Source organism: Protobothrops mucrosquamatus, unplaced genomic scaffold (assembly GCF_001527695.2).
Source record: "Protobothrops mucrosquamatus isolate PMUCROS unplaced genomic scaffold, P.Mucros_1.0 scaffold712, whole genome shotgun sequence".
NCBI classification, from domain to species: Eukaryota; Metazoa; Chordata; class Lepidosauria; order Squamata; family Viperidae; genus Protobothrops; species Protobothrops mucrosquamatus.
The window spans coordinates 249,191-261,831 of NW_015386993.1; the positions used below are offsets into that span (position 1 = coordinate 249,191).

The 12,641-nt window shown below is 40.9% G+C and overlaps 1 protein-coding gene across 1 annotated transcript in view; it reads left to right on the forward strand.

The window, feature by feature from the left end:
- Positions 1–4,556: 4,556 nt before the first annotated feature.
- LGR6 (leucine rich repeat containing G protein-coupled receptor 6) overlaps positions 4,557–12,641 on the forward strand; it is a 128,068-nt gene continuing 119,983 nt past the window's right edge. The window contains exon 1 of the mRNA XM_015818304.2: positions 4,557–4,783. Within this exon, the coding sequence (XP_015673790.2) occupies positions 4,557–4,783 (227 nt within the window). The remainder of the gene's footprint in view (positions 4,784–12,641) is intronic.

Genomic DNA, 12,641 nt, shown 5'->3' on the forward strand with positions numbered 1-12,641 from the left:
TTTCCAGGTTCAGAGCAGGCACATGAAATCCTACAGTCTTCATTTTCATAAAGAAAACAGGACTGTTTTCAAAGGGAAATATCTAGCCTTTAAATACTTTTTTGTCAGGCTTGACATAGTCACCATTTGTATTCCAATAGTCCACTTTCAGCCATATTCACTGTAATCTTAATTGCTCAATGAATACTTCCTTCCCAAATAGCTTTGTTAATTTCTCCATCTGATTTCCTTTATTTAAGCCAGTTGCAAATTTTCCTACTTTGAGCCCATGCAAAGTTAATCAGTGCATTTCTAAAGTTTTCATGGTACTTTAATTTTCTTTTTCCATCCCATTAAATTAAGAAAGGATTTAGCCCATTCCATATTTTGTAATGTAAAGTAAGGAATATTACTTGCTTTCAATAATTATATCTATGGCAAACTTAAAGGAGATTTGAAATGCTACTTCCTAGTTCTGTTTGCTTTAGCATTCATCCATGTCTGTGCATGCTTTATTGCCTATTGTGATTTGATATATTCTTTTTGAAAGCCATTATGAGAAACATATTGGCTGGAAACAAAGGTAGTCTAGATACATTGTATGAATGGCTAATTCTTCTACAGACTATGATTATGCATATAGGGAGCCTTTGACTGGCGATTTGTGGTAACTGGATTCAACCTTTGTGCTAAGGCATAATGTGGCCTTTTGGGGGGGGACCATTGCAGTATTGCCCCTGAGTTGAATGGATCACCTTTTTAATGACTGTCCAACAATGTAGGGCACATTTTCTATACTCTATCCTTTTTTCTTCACAGAAAATATCAAGAAACATAGACTGACTTGATATATTGCACTAAGTCAAGATTTGCTTAATGATAGTTTATTCTATCAATCACAATTGTCTGGGTTCAAAATCAAGTTAACCTATAAACTATTCATTACATACTGCAATGGTTGTCCCCCCCCCCCAAAAAAAATTGATTGCAGATAGGTTTTCCACACTTTTTATTACGGTTCCCTGTAAATCGCCAGTCATAGGCTCACTATATGCATTTTAGCCTTTGCACATCTCAAGGAACAATTAGCTATGGTATCTTGATGTAGTCATGAAAATCCAAGTAGCAAAATTATTATAAAAGCTACTAAGTATGCTTGACCTAGGTCAAATGAACAGAGGGCTCCTACTAATGCAGGCTTCTCCAACATGGCATCTCCAGGCTATCTGGAGGTTGCCAGGCTGGGGAAAGATGTTCTAGAGCTAAAAACTACTGTAAAATGGTAACATTATTTTGAAGGATGCATTAGAGTACTAACTCTCAGCTTCCAGTTAGTAGAAATAAACTTTTAACTGAGCTTGTATTAATTACAGTAATTGATTTTATTGTAATTTTGTTTTATTAGGATTTTAATTTTATTAATGCTATTTTTATTTTAATGGATAAATTTTACTGGGGTGAACTACTTTGATTGTCAGGTTAAAAGGCAGGGTCTGAGAGCTACAGGATTTGACCCTCTACAAGTAATAAATGAATAAATAAATCCAATGAATAAATGACACCCTAGGCCCGTGGTGGCGAACCTATGGCATGCGTGCCACAGGTGGCACGCAGAGCCCTCTCTGTGGGCATGCGTGCCCTGGCCCCAGTCCTAGACCTTCAGCTGGGTTTTATAAAACCTTTTCGCTTTAGGCCTCTGTCGCCATGTGCAAAAAAAAAAGGTTAAATCAAGCAATCAGTTTCAACTTCTTGCGGGGAAAAAAAAGATCTCACAAGGTTGGAATTGATTGATTGAACTTTTTAGTCCCACCTAGTCTGCCGTTACCACCGCAGCCATGCCCACCCAATGGGCCACGCCCATCCAATGGGCCACACCCATCCAATGGGCCACACACACCCATCCCCCAATGATATATAAGTGGGTTTTGGGTTGCAGTTTGGGCACTCGGTCTCTAAAAGGTTCGCCATCACTGCCCTAGGCTTTCTTCAGCACTGTTTTGTCTGCTGTCACTATCTTTATGCTCATGCATGAGAATAAAATCAATTTAAGTGGGGAATCTGGTTGTCTCTAACTGATTCTATATCTAAAACTATCTAAATTCTATCTAAATAATAGTTGGCTAAGTAAATAAGTTTGATTCTGTTGGAATCTCCTTTGGAGAATTTGTCCAAAAGTTCAGATAATATCCTAGCCAAATTCCTTTATTTCACTTTTCCTTAATCTGACATTTATTCTGGAGAAAACCAGTCTATGTGGTTGCTAATTGACTTGATGGCATAATCTTCGTAATCTGTATTCTTCAGGCATCAGCCAGTAGGGGTTCATGATTGCAGATATGCAATGGATCAGGTGTTACTCATGCCCAGATTTCTGTCTTGAGTGAGAGGAATTGAATTGCAGTTTTGCAGCACCAATGCAAATGTGACTTCCCAGTAACAGGTACAGACAACCACATTGCCTGCAAAAAGACCAGTGACTATAAGGACAAGGCTCTTTGATGGCCTTACTTGAGCAGACTAAAGCTGCCTGTCTGGAAAACAACAAGCAAGAGCAAGAGTGAGCCACTTCTGAGTCAGTCTAGCAAATCCTTCACTCTTGCAAAATCCAGCCATTATAATAGCCCTACGTAAGGCCTAGTAACTTGCACATGTGAAGGCACAAAGGCAAAACCAATTCAAACATATCTGGGGGCCTGTATAAAGCACTGCACATTTGGGGATAAGCATGTACATTGGATTGAATCTGTTTACATGCTTTACTACTAGAAAGAAATAGTACTAGTGAGAACAGGCTGCACAGGTTCAAATGCCCCTTCCAGTTCAATGATTATACAGTTCTATAAGACTAAACAGGTTTAAATCTGGGTAAGCAAAGTTGCAGGTGTTTATTTGAGCAACAACTCAATATATGAAGAAAAAAGACTATCAAGAATAAAAAAGTGAAGCATTGGAAGTAGCTTCTGTGAAATGCATTGAAATAAATCTCTTGGCTGGGTGCCTTTGTTACTTTGCTGACTGAACTTTTCCAGCCATTATGTGTTTATGTTTTTCTTTCTATTTAAAGAGGCTGCATTAATTTTTGTCACCTAATCTGAATCTCTTCTGCATAATATGTCTCTTTAAGCCTCATTATGCTTTTAAATCAAATTTTTCAGGCACACCTGTCACTGGATTGTCTCTTCCCTGGAGGAAGAGCCTAAATGGTCTAAATTAACTGCCTAGGAATCTTTACATTAAATTGCACCAGTAAAATTAGGATTGATTCAATGGGTCAATGGAACAATATATGGCTCATCATAGGGGGGGCTTTTTGACAGTTTCCACCAAAAATCTGAACGGAAAAAATTCTCTAACAATCATGTAAAAATATAACTCATCCTTAATGGTAACAAAAAACATAGTTACTCAGAAGTTCAGGGGAAAGAGTTCTCTGGGGATTTAATGGGAGTGTAGAGAGCCAAGAAGACTGCAAAACATTGGACAGAGGATTGCACATAAACATAGGACATTCACCCATAACCCATGGCAAACCTCATTAAAGAAATGCATGAACCCCCCATTTTAGCCATGGAATAAGCCTGCTGTTCTCCACAGTTCCATTTTTTTTGAATGAGAACAGTTAGGAAGAAAAGGAGTAATAAGAGAAATTCTGACCCAGCAGTCTACATTTCCTTGAAGTTAACAGAGTCCTGGGTGTGCAAAGGAAAGCTCCTTCTGGAACTGCTGGCACATGCTTTTACAAACTAACATTCTCTCTGAGGTGACAAACCCCACCTCTGTAGAATAGTAGACAGGAAGGGCATGGGACCAAAAGTCCTTGTAACAGAATGGGCCTAGGCCAGGGGTAGGCAACCTTGGCTCTTTTATGACTCATGGACTTCAACTCCCAGAATTCCTGAGCCAGCTGAGCCAAGGTTGCCTACCCCTGGCCTAGGACAATGCTAGACAGGGATAGGCAACTACAACTCTCTTTGAGTCCCTTTTAACTGGCCATGGTAGTTTGGGCTGGCAAGAACGGACGTCCAAAACGTCTTGAGGTGCTTAGAACGGACGCTATACTTTCCTCAGAAAGAGCCCTCCCTTCCTCCCTTCCTTCCTTCCTTCCTTCCTTCCTTCCTTCCTTCCTTCCTTCCTTCATTCATTCATTCATTCATTCATTCATTCATTCATTCATTCAACCTCTCTCTCCCCCGCCCCCCCCTTATCTTTCATTCTCTCTCTCTCTCTCTCTTCCCGTCTTTTCATGAGTCTCGGTGCAAATGAATTGCTGCGCTCCTGGCAGGTCTCTTCTCCGCTCTTCTCTTGGAATGAGATGCCTGCGCCAGGGAGGCAGAGGGATCGAGGCGCCCGGTCTCCTAACTCCTCCCCGCGAGTCTTTACCTCCCAGCCCAGCCCAGCCCAGCCCAGCCCAGCCCGTGTGAAACCCAATAACCGCGACCATCCAGCCATGCCTCCCCTTCCCGGCGGCGCCGAGGAAGACGAGCACAGGCGCTTCGGAAGGTGCAGCCGGCCGTAGCAGCAGGAGCCTTCCTGCGCACCGCTCGGGCAGAGAGGGAGGCGGCCCAGCGGCGCCCAGCATGCTGGCCGCGGGAGGTCCGCTCGCCGCCCGGCTGGACAGCCTCTTGCCTTGCTGGCTCGTCCTGTCGCTCTCCGGCACTCTGGCCTCGGCGCAGCCGCCGGGGGTCGCGGTCCTCTGCCCGCCGCTCTGCCACTGCGAGGAGGACGGCATCGCGCTCTCCGCCGACTGCTCCGAACTCGCGCTCTCCTCCGTGCCCGGCGGCCTCAGCCCCTTAACTGCCTACCTGTAAGCACCGACCTGTCAGGCGCTTGGCTTGGCTTGGCTTCTCCCGGGGTGGGGAGGGGGAGGCGGGTGGAGGGGCAGAGCTGCCTGCGAGATCCGCGAGATCCGAGGGCGACTCTAACCGTAACCCCTCTGTGTGTGTGTGTGTGTGTGTGTGTGTGTGTGTGTGTGTGTGTGTGTGTCTGTCTGTCTGTCTGTCTGTCTGTCTGTCTGTCTCTCTCCTTGTGGTCCTCAGCAAAGCCTGTTTATACTGCGATGTTCTGCTTGCGTTACTTCTTGATTGCTACGGATCAGCTGGAACAGAGCTTGTTTGCAGAGCAGACTCTGGTTGTTTAAGAGCATATTTATCTTGAGTAATTAGGGCAAACGGCGACGGAGATCCCATCTCTCTCCCCGTAGTTCTCAAAGCAAGGGACTGCGATCGTTGGGGGGGGGGTGTGTTGGGGTTTGCAGACTCGGGGAGATTCAACATCCAGCTTGAACCCCGGGGCTTGGAAACTAAAAGGGTCGGGAACAAGCTCTTCTGGTCCGGGGTAGAGAAGAACCGTTCGATGTTTCGCTTCCACTCGTCCCAGCCGCGTCTGTTCTGTTCTTTGGAAAGTTATTTGCTCGTCTATCTGTAGCTGAAGCGAGTATGGAGCAGAACTGGGCAATACTTGCCTTCCTGCCTGCTTCGTGGCTGTTTTCTCCGAGCGGCGCTTTCGCTTTGAAATCAGACGGTGACCCGCTTATGAAAGAGATTTTGCATATTTAGGCAGGGAAGGTTTAGCTAAACTTCCCTGCACTGAAGAAAGGAGTGAAAGAATTTGGCTTTGTTTTGAGAAATCATACAAAGAGACAATGCAAAAAAAAAAAAAAATTTGGGAAAGGCTGTCCGGAAGTCTGTGGAAAAGGTTTTGTGGGATACCTGACAAAGAGAGTTCGTGTCTGTTTCTTCACACTGTGTCAATGGTTTTTTTTTTTTCAAATTTGGCAACTTTAAGACGTGCAGTCTTCAGCTTTCCCAGAATTTCCCAGTCAGCATTCTGAGAGTTGGTCCACGCACCTAAAAAATTGCCAAGTTTTAAAAACACTGCACTAAATAATCTGTTATTGTAAGCAGCACTGCCTAAAGGTCAGGGCAAAGAGTTGGTGGGAGCCTTGCCTTTGGGTCTCGCTGCATTTACCTGACTTTGTGGGAGAACACTCACACCTGGTGTCTCCTGCCAAGCCAGTTATTCTCCTTTAAGAGGAGCATACGGCCATTTCAAAGAGAAAACTGGATTCTGTTCAAACTCAGGAAGTAATGCAATTATCTTATCTCCCAGACTTTGGCTTTCTGATTGCTATTTGGATGTGTTTCTTCTTTACACCAAGCTGGGAAAAAAAGACACACTTAAGAGGGAAAGATTTCTAGATAATTGAGGATTTGATCTACAGTACAAGATATCTAACTTGGTAAGCTATACATAGCCAAGACATTGGCTCCAGTGCCCAAAGTTCTGTATACAGAGTCCTTCTGCAAAAAAAATGAATCAGTGAAAATCTTTGGCTCCAGCAATGAAGCCTTGTGGGGGATTGAAAGAATAGAATTGATAAAGTCAAAGTAAGTTCTTATACTAGTCAACCTAGTGCAGGGGTAGGCAACCTCGGCTCTTTTATGACTCGTGGACTTCAACTCCCAGAATTCCTGAGCCAGCTCCATACGCAATCTTATTAAATAATTGAGGTCAGCCCTGTGCTCCAAAATATTCTTTCCTATATATAATACCATCCGTGGTTGGGAGACTCTTCTCTTTAAAATGCATCTTTTCTAGTCCATGACATTATATTTGCACAGTACATGCGAACAACTGATTTTTACTGAACACACTTTGGAATCCAGCAAAGTGATATAAGGATGGTCTAATTTGGATCTCATCATAGCAGCATTACATGGTACTACTCAGGGCTTTTTTTTTCTCATAGAACACCCAGAACGGAGTTCCGGCACCTTTTTTGGATGGAACCTTGTAGGGTAGGCAAGGCGGGTTGTATGACATGTGTGAGTTCCGGCACCTTTTTTTTTTTAACAAAAAAAGCACTGGTACTACTGTTGAAAATGCTCTTAAGGGATCCAGTCCAGACTGTAACTCATCCAAATCTGCTTGGTCTTCAAGGCCTTGCAGAAAATCTTTTCCTTCAGTTTGCCCAAGACCAGCCCTAGAGACAGAGGTTTCCTGATCAGACTCCTGATTACTTACAGAAGTAATTTACTTACAGAAAACTCTGCTTACACCTTTGTGTAATTACTTTACAAATCTTTGAGCTGCAGCAGCAACTGTTGATGGTGCTTCCCTTTTCCCTGTACAGCCTGGTTTGACTTTGTATGACTGAAAGCTATGCTGCAAATCAGCACCCCTTTTAAGGCCAGCGACAAATGCTCTATTTGTTTGGTGCTGAACTAGCCCTGGGTTTGACACAGCAAGCTTAGCCACAAGGTCAACACAACCAGCCTCTCATCTCAAAGCTGGAATGCCTACTGTACATACGAACTCTGTGAGGAAGGCTTCGTCTTTCAAGCATGAGAACAAGAATATGAAAGGAGCACCAAAGGTCCTTTTCCATTGTAGCTATGAATTTAGAATTATGCTATCTTAGGAAGAAAGGTGAACGTGAATTTAATCTCTTGTGAGGAAAAAGTCTTTGAGAAACTTTGGAGTAGAGAAATAGTGAAGAAAAAGCTTAAGTACCTCCCCCTCTTTGAAATTCCGTCTTGACACATCTTTGCTTTTGTGGTTTGTTAACATGTGCATTCTTGCATTTATTAATATATCCTGGAAAATTTGATCCTTAGTAGTCATCGTTCTATTGAGATTGCCAGATAGCATATGATAAACTTCTACAATCAGGAGCTTTTCAGGGATTTTTGACTACAACTCCCATCTTTGGCATAGCTGACTGAAAATCAAGCCCTACTCCAAAAAAAGCAGCAGATTCAAGGAATCTACTGAAAAGCTTATTCTGGCTATGGAAGCTCAAAGATCATGTCTGGGTGTTAAAAGTACAATGTCTTGGGCAGGAGGAATTTTTGTTCCAACTAGAAAGCTCTGAATTTAGGGCATCTGCAAATATTAATTGCTTTCATTTGATCTATCACTTTTCATGAGCAAGCTTCGTGTAAATCTAAAAGTCTGATATAAATACATACAAGAATTGTAGCCTAGATCTGGGAGTTAAAAAAAATCTGGACAAACCACTTGTAAATGTTTGCCAAGAAAATGACATTGACTTCTCTATATAGTTACCTAGAAGTCTAGCTAAACTCAAAGGAGTGTTTAATCACATTGTAACTCTTCTAAGAACATCCCTCTAGGAGACAATAATTCAGTTTCAGCATGTGGTGGCGCCATTGACAGTTCTTTATGGGAATCAACCTTATACTGTAAAATCGTCTCCAAAATGCATCCATAGATAAAGAGTTGCTCCAACTTTTTAATTTCTGAATAACAATTCCTTTAAAACTTTTCCTTTGCACTTTACAGAAACATCAGGCTTCCTGCAAATTCTCTAAAAGGCAAATGGACTCTATCCTGCAAATGAATTGTACTCAGAAGATATTTAATATAGAATAGTAAGAATAACTAGATCTCCCACATCAGGGCTTAGAAATCTTTTGATCATGGTTGCATTCACACTCATATTTAACTTAACCAGAGTTTATTAAGATTGATGTTCTGACTTGCAAAACACATTGAACCATGCATTAGCAATATAAATTGGATTCACACAACACACTAGGCAAAATCTGGTTTTGCAAACTACACCTGCAAATATTTTTGTGCAAAGTAGATAGGGTATTTCTATCTAAAAGTAAATTAAGTGAGTTTAGTTACACTAGTTTTATTTCCAGGATTAAAACTCTCCCAGTGTGGATATAATAAAGCAGTATCTTTATTATCTATTGGAACTGTAGCTCAAGAGAAGAGGAATCCTTTAGAAGTTGATAGTTACTTTTTAAATAGATTTATGTACAGTCACTGAGTATTTTATTCTGCCATGGCTGATTTTAGCCCAGTCGAGCTACCCACACACTTTAAATTATAATTCTTTTTCAATAGTCACATGGCCATGAGACAAAGGTGGTAATATAATAGTAAATCAACATATTCATCTAAGGACAGGTTCATAGCATCATTCATACCTTCAGCTTACTTTTTGTATAGTATTAGCAATAACAATAGCACTTAGACTTATATACCACTTCATAGTGCTTTACCACCCTCTCTAAGCGGTTTACAGAGTCAGCACATTGCCCCCAACAATCTGAATCCTCATTTTACCAACCTCAGAAGGATGGAAGGCTGAGTCAACCTTGAACCAGTGAGAATCAAACTGCTGAACTGCTGGCAGCCAGCAATCAGCAGAAGTAACCAGCAGTACTGCATTCTAACCACTGTGCCACCCTGGCTCTTTTAATTTACCAAAATTAATTAAATCAAGGTTAATTCAAACAGGTTTGACTGCTTGAATAAAAGGCTATTAAATTTAGGATATCTTAGGAGTGTAGCTATGACTTGGGAAGTGAAAAAAACATATCCTTAGGAGGAAGTAGCAAACTACTCCTGAAGAGCAAGCTTGTCTTAGTGACCCTATAATGCTCTTTTTCCTTCCTAGTTCAGCTATTCTGTGTGTTGTGTTGTGATATTGATTGTTTGTAGCAATAAATAGCAATCACTCTAGTTACCTCAGCTTCGTTCTTTCCTCTCTGCTGCTGAACTTGTGCAAACAGAAATTCAAGTCAGTAGATGTTCACTGAGTTTCCCATTCTCTTCAACATTCTTCACCCATCTTTGGAATTTCACACCCTGTGTATGAATTTGACATTCAAGTGCCATCTTTCTCCTCTCTCTTCTAAATTTCTTACTGAATGCAAACAGGATAGCCAGTGAAAAGTTGCACAATCTGGACCTTATCCCAGGCAAAAAGCTGTTCCCAGTCAACTTGAGCTTAGTCTATCTTTTCATCAAATCTCTCTTTCTGGGTACTGAGGAAAATGTGTTGGAATTTAGTATTTGAAATTACCAAAAAGCTACTATCTCCATTAGAATGTGGGCAAGCACTGGATAATAACTGCATTCAAAAGAAGTTGTAGAAATGTCATTGCTACATTCCAACAATTGCTTACTAATTGGATTGAGGCAGAAGTGGAAAATCTATGACATTGTAGATATTGGCTGAACTACAACTCCCAGGAGGCATGGCCAATGATTAGAGTTCCTCACTCTTAAATAGGGTCCAAATGATATTAGGGTTTAGGACAGCTACATCTGTTGTGAAATTTCTTCTGAATTTCAACTGTTCTGCTTAATTCAGTCCATTCACAGATTTTTCTTGCAACATGATTCTGAATATCACTTTAGTAAAATGCTTCTTTCAACCACAACTTGAAGTTTCTGCGTATACTTCAGAAGGAGCCAACTCCGTATGTCATGGAAAACACTGAATGTATAATATTGAGATACAATCTTGGGTACTTTCACAGGAAGAATTTGGTGTCATTCCCACGTAGAGAAACTGGTTTCTAAATAAAGCATCAAACTGGGCATTTAGGTTACTAATAATGTTGGTGGCAAAATACACTGCCCTGAGGAGTACACTAAGGAATACACTAAAATACACGAAGCCCTAAGGAACTTCAATGTTATGATTTTTGTCTGTTCAACTTCATCTTCCAAAGATCTTGTGTCTTTATTTATTTTGCAGCATAGCAGTCCATGAAACTGCTTTCCAAATGCTGCAAAAGAGAATGATATTTGTAGAGAGAACAAGTATTACCTATATTAGTTATGTACTAATCCTGATGGATTTTACAGTCTGAAATCCAAATTAATCAGTCTTGTTCATTTTACATTCAAATTTAGAACAGAGAGATTAAGAAAAGATTCTCTAGCAAGGGAGATTCTAATTCCCAGTTCAAAAAAATGTCAAAGTAACAAAGGCTCTATTCTCAGTCACATTCTGCTTCAAACCAGATAGCAGAATATATAAACTGAGGATGTACTTGTGGCATTTGGTCCTAAACCATTTATTAAAACCAGCACCACAAATACACAAATGGATCAGAACTAGTGAAGGTGCTGTAAAGCTACTAATATATGTGTTACTAATATATCAGCAAAGCTACTAATATACCAGTTCCCATAGTTACACATTTTCTATATTATCTATGGTCTTTGGGGTCTCTTCAAACAACCCCTTGGACAAGACGTAAGATATAAATCTTTGCTTTATTTTTTTTTGTTGGTGTTTATCGAATTTATATGGCTGCCTATCTCACAAAAAGCAATTCTGAGTGACATACTATAATAAGTTAAGTCAATATATAAGGACAATTGTTGTTAAAAAATATAAAACAGTCACAGAGGGATTCTGGACAGTGTACAATTAAATACCAACAAATACAATATTAACCACAGTCATAGACCCATCTTAGAATTTCACCAGTCCCTTGAAATCCCTGGATCTGGTGGCATAGTCTTGAGGACTTCATGAATACTAACAAGGATGGAACTAACCTCACTTCAGGAGGCAGGGTGAGAAGAACATTTCATAAGGCAGGCACCATAGTACAGAAGACCCATTTTGGACTCTGCAGTATGCCTTCTCTATCATACCTTAGGGGACAGGCAGCTATATCTGGGGAGAAGCAGTCTCTCAGATAACCCAATTCCGTGCCATGAGGGGGTCTAAAGCACCTTGAATTGAACCTGGAAGCAAAATGCTTATGGAGCAGAGATATAATCTGTGCCACTTTATAATTAGCTGCCTGGTTGCTGCACCCTGCATCAGCTGAAGCTTACAAGTACTCTTCAAGGGCAGCCTAGGACCCCTAATGAAAAAATGAAGAAATTCCATTCTATATTCACACCTTAAAGAATGAAGATCAAGTAGGATTGCTAAAATTATTGGGTTGTTAAGTGTAATACTTGTATAGGCAGGAGTATATGAATGAAGTAACCTGGCCCTACAACACCATGATTAATATTTAGAAAGATTTAAGACAACAATAGACTTCCAAGCCATCATATGAAGGAAAACCACATGCACCATGATGATACAATGGAATTAAGCCTAATAATGTTAAAGCTGGCAATTAAATGTCTTATGGAAATATTGAAAAAGTAAAACATGAGATAAGTCATTCCAGATGCCATATTGCATTTTGTCTCTGGCAGCTGAGGAAGTTGAAAAGCCAATTAATAGGCTTGTTTATAGCAAAATATTGCTGTAATAACACAGCAGTGTAATGTTACATGCACATGTTTGTAAGGACATGGAAATGTCATTGTGGTTGTGTGTGTACATTCATGTACTCAGTCTTTTTCAACCTCGGTGCCCTCCAAGTGCATGGATTTCAGTTTCCACAATTGTTAGCCCTGGCCATGCTGACCAGAGGGGTCTGAGAATTGGCATGTCTGTATTAGAGAAGAGTGTTGTATATTCTAATCCTACACCCATAAGTTTTAAATGCCAGGGAGCCATGAAGATCTACAATTTCTCTAGTAGCTACAGTGGTGGGATTCAGCCAGTTCACACCACTTCAGCAGAACTGGTAGCTAATTTTTTGTTGCCCAGGCCCAGAATGGACTTCCGGATGTGGCATCCGTACAGAGAACCGGTTGTTCACATATTTGAATCCCACCACTGAGTAGCTAGGCTTTGACATTAAAGTGAGCAAGCCTTGAAACACAATTAACATGTACAGTACCAATAAAGGAGAATATTTGTAGCCCAGGGTTGAAATGAGGTGCTCTCGGTGCTCTCTGAGCTTGGTTGTTTTCTTGCAGTTGTTTCACTACCCAAACTAGGTAACATCATCAGTCCTAGTCAGTCACTAGCA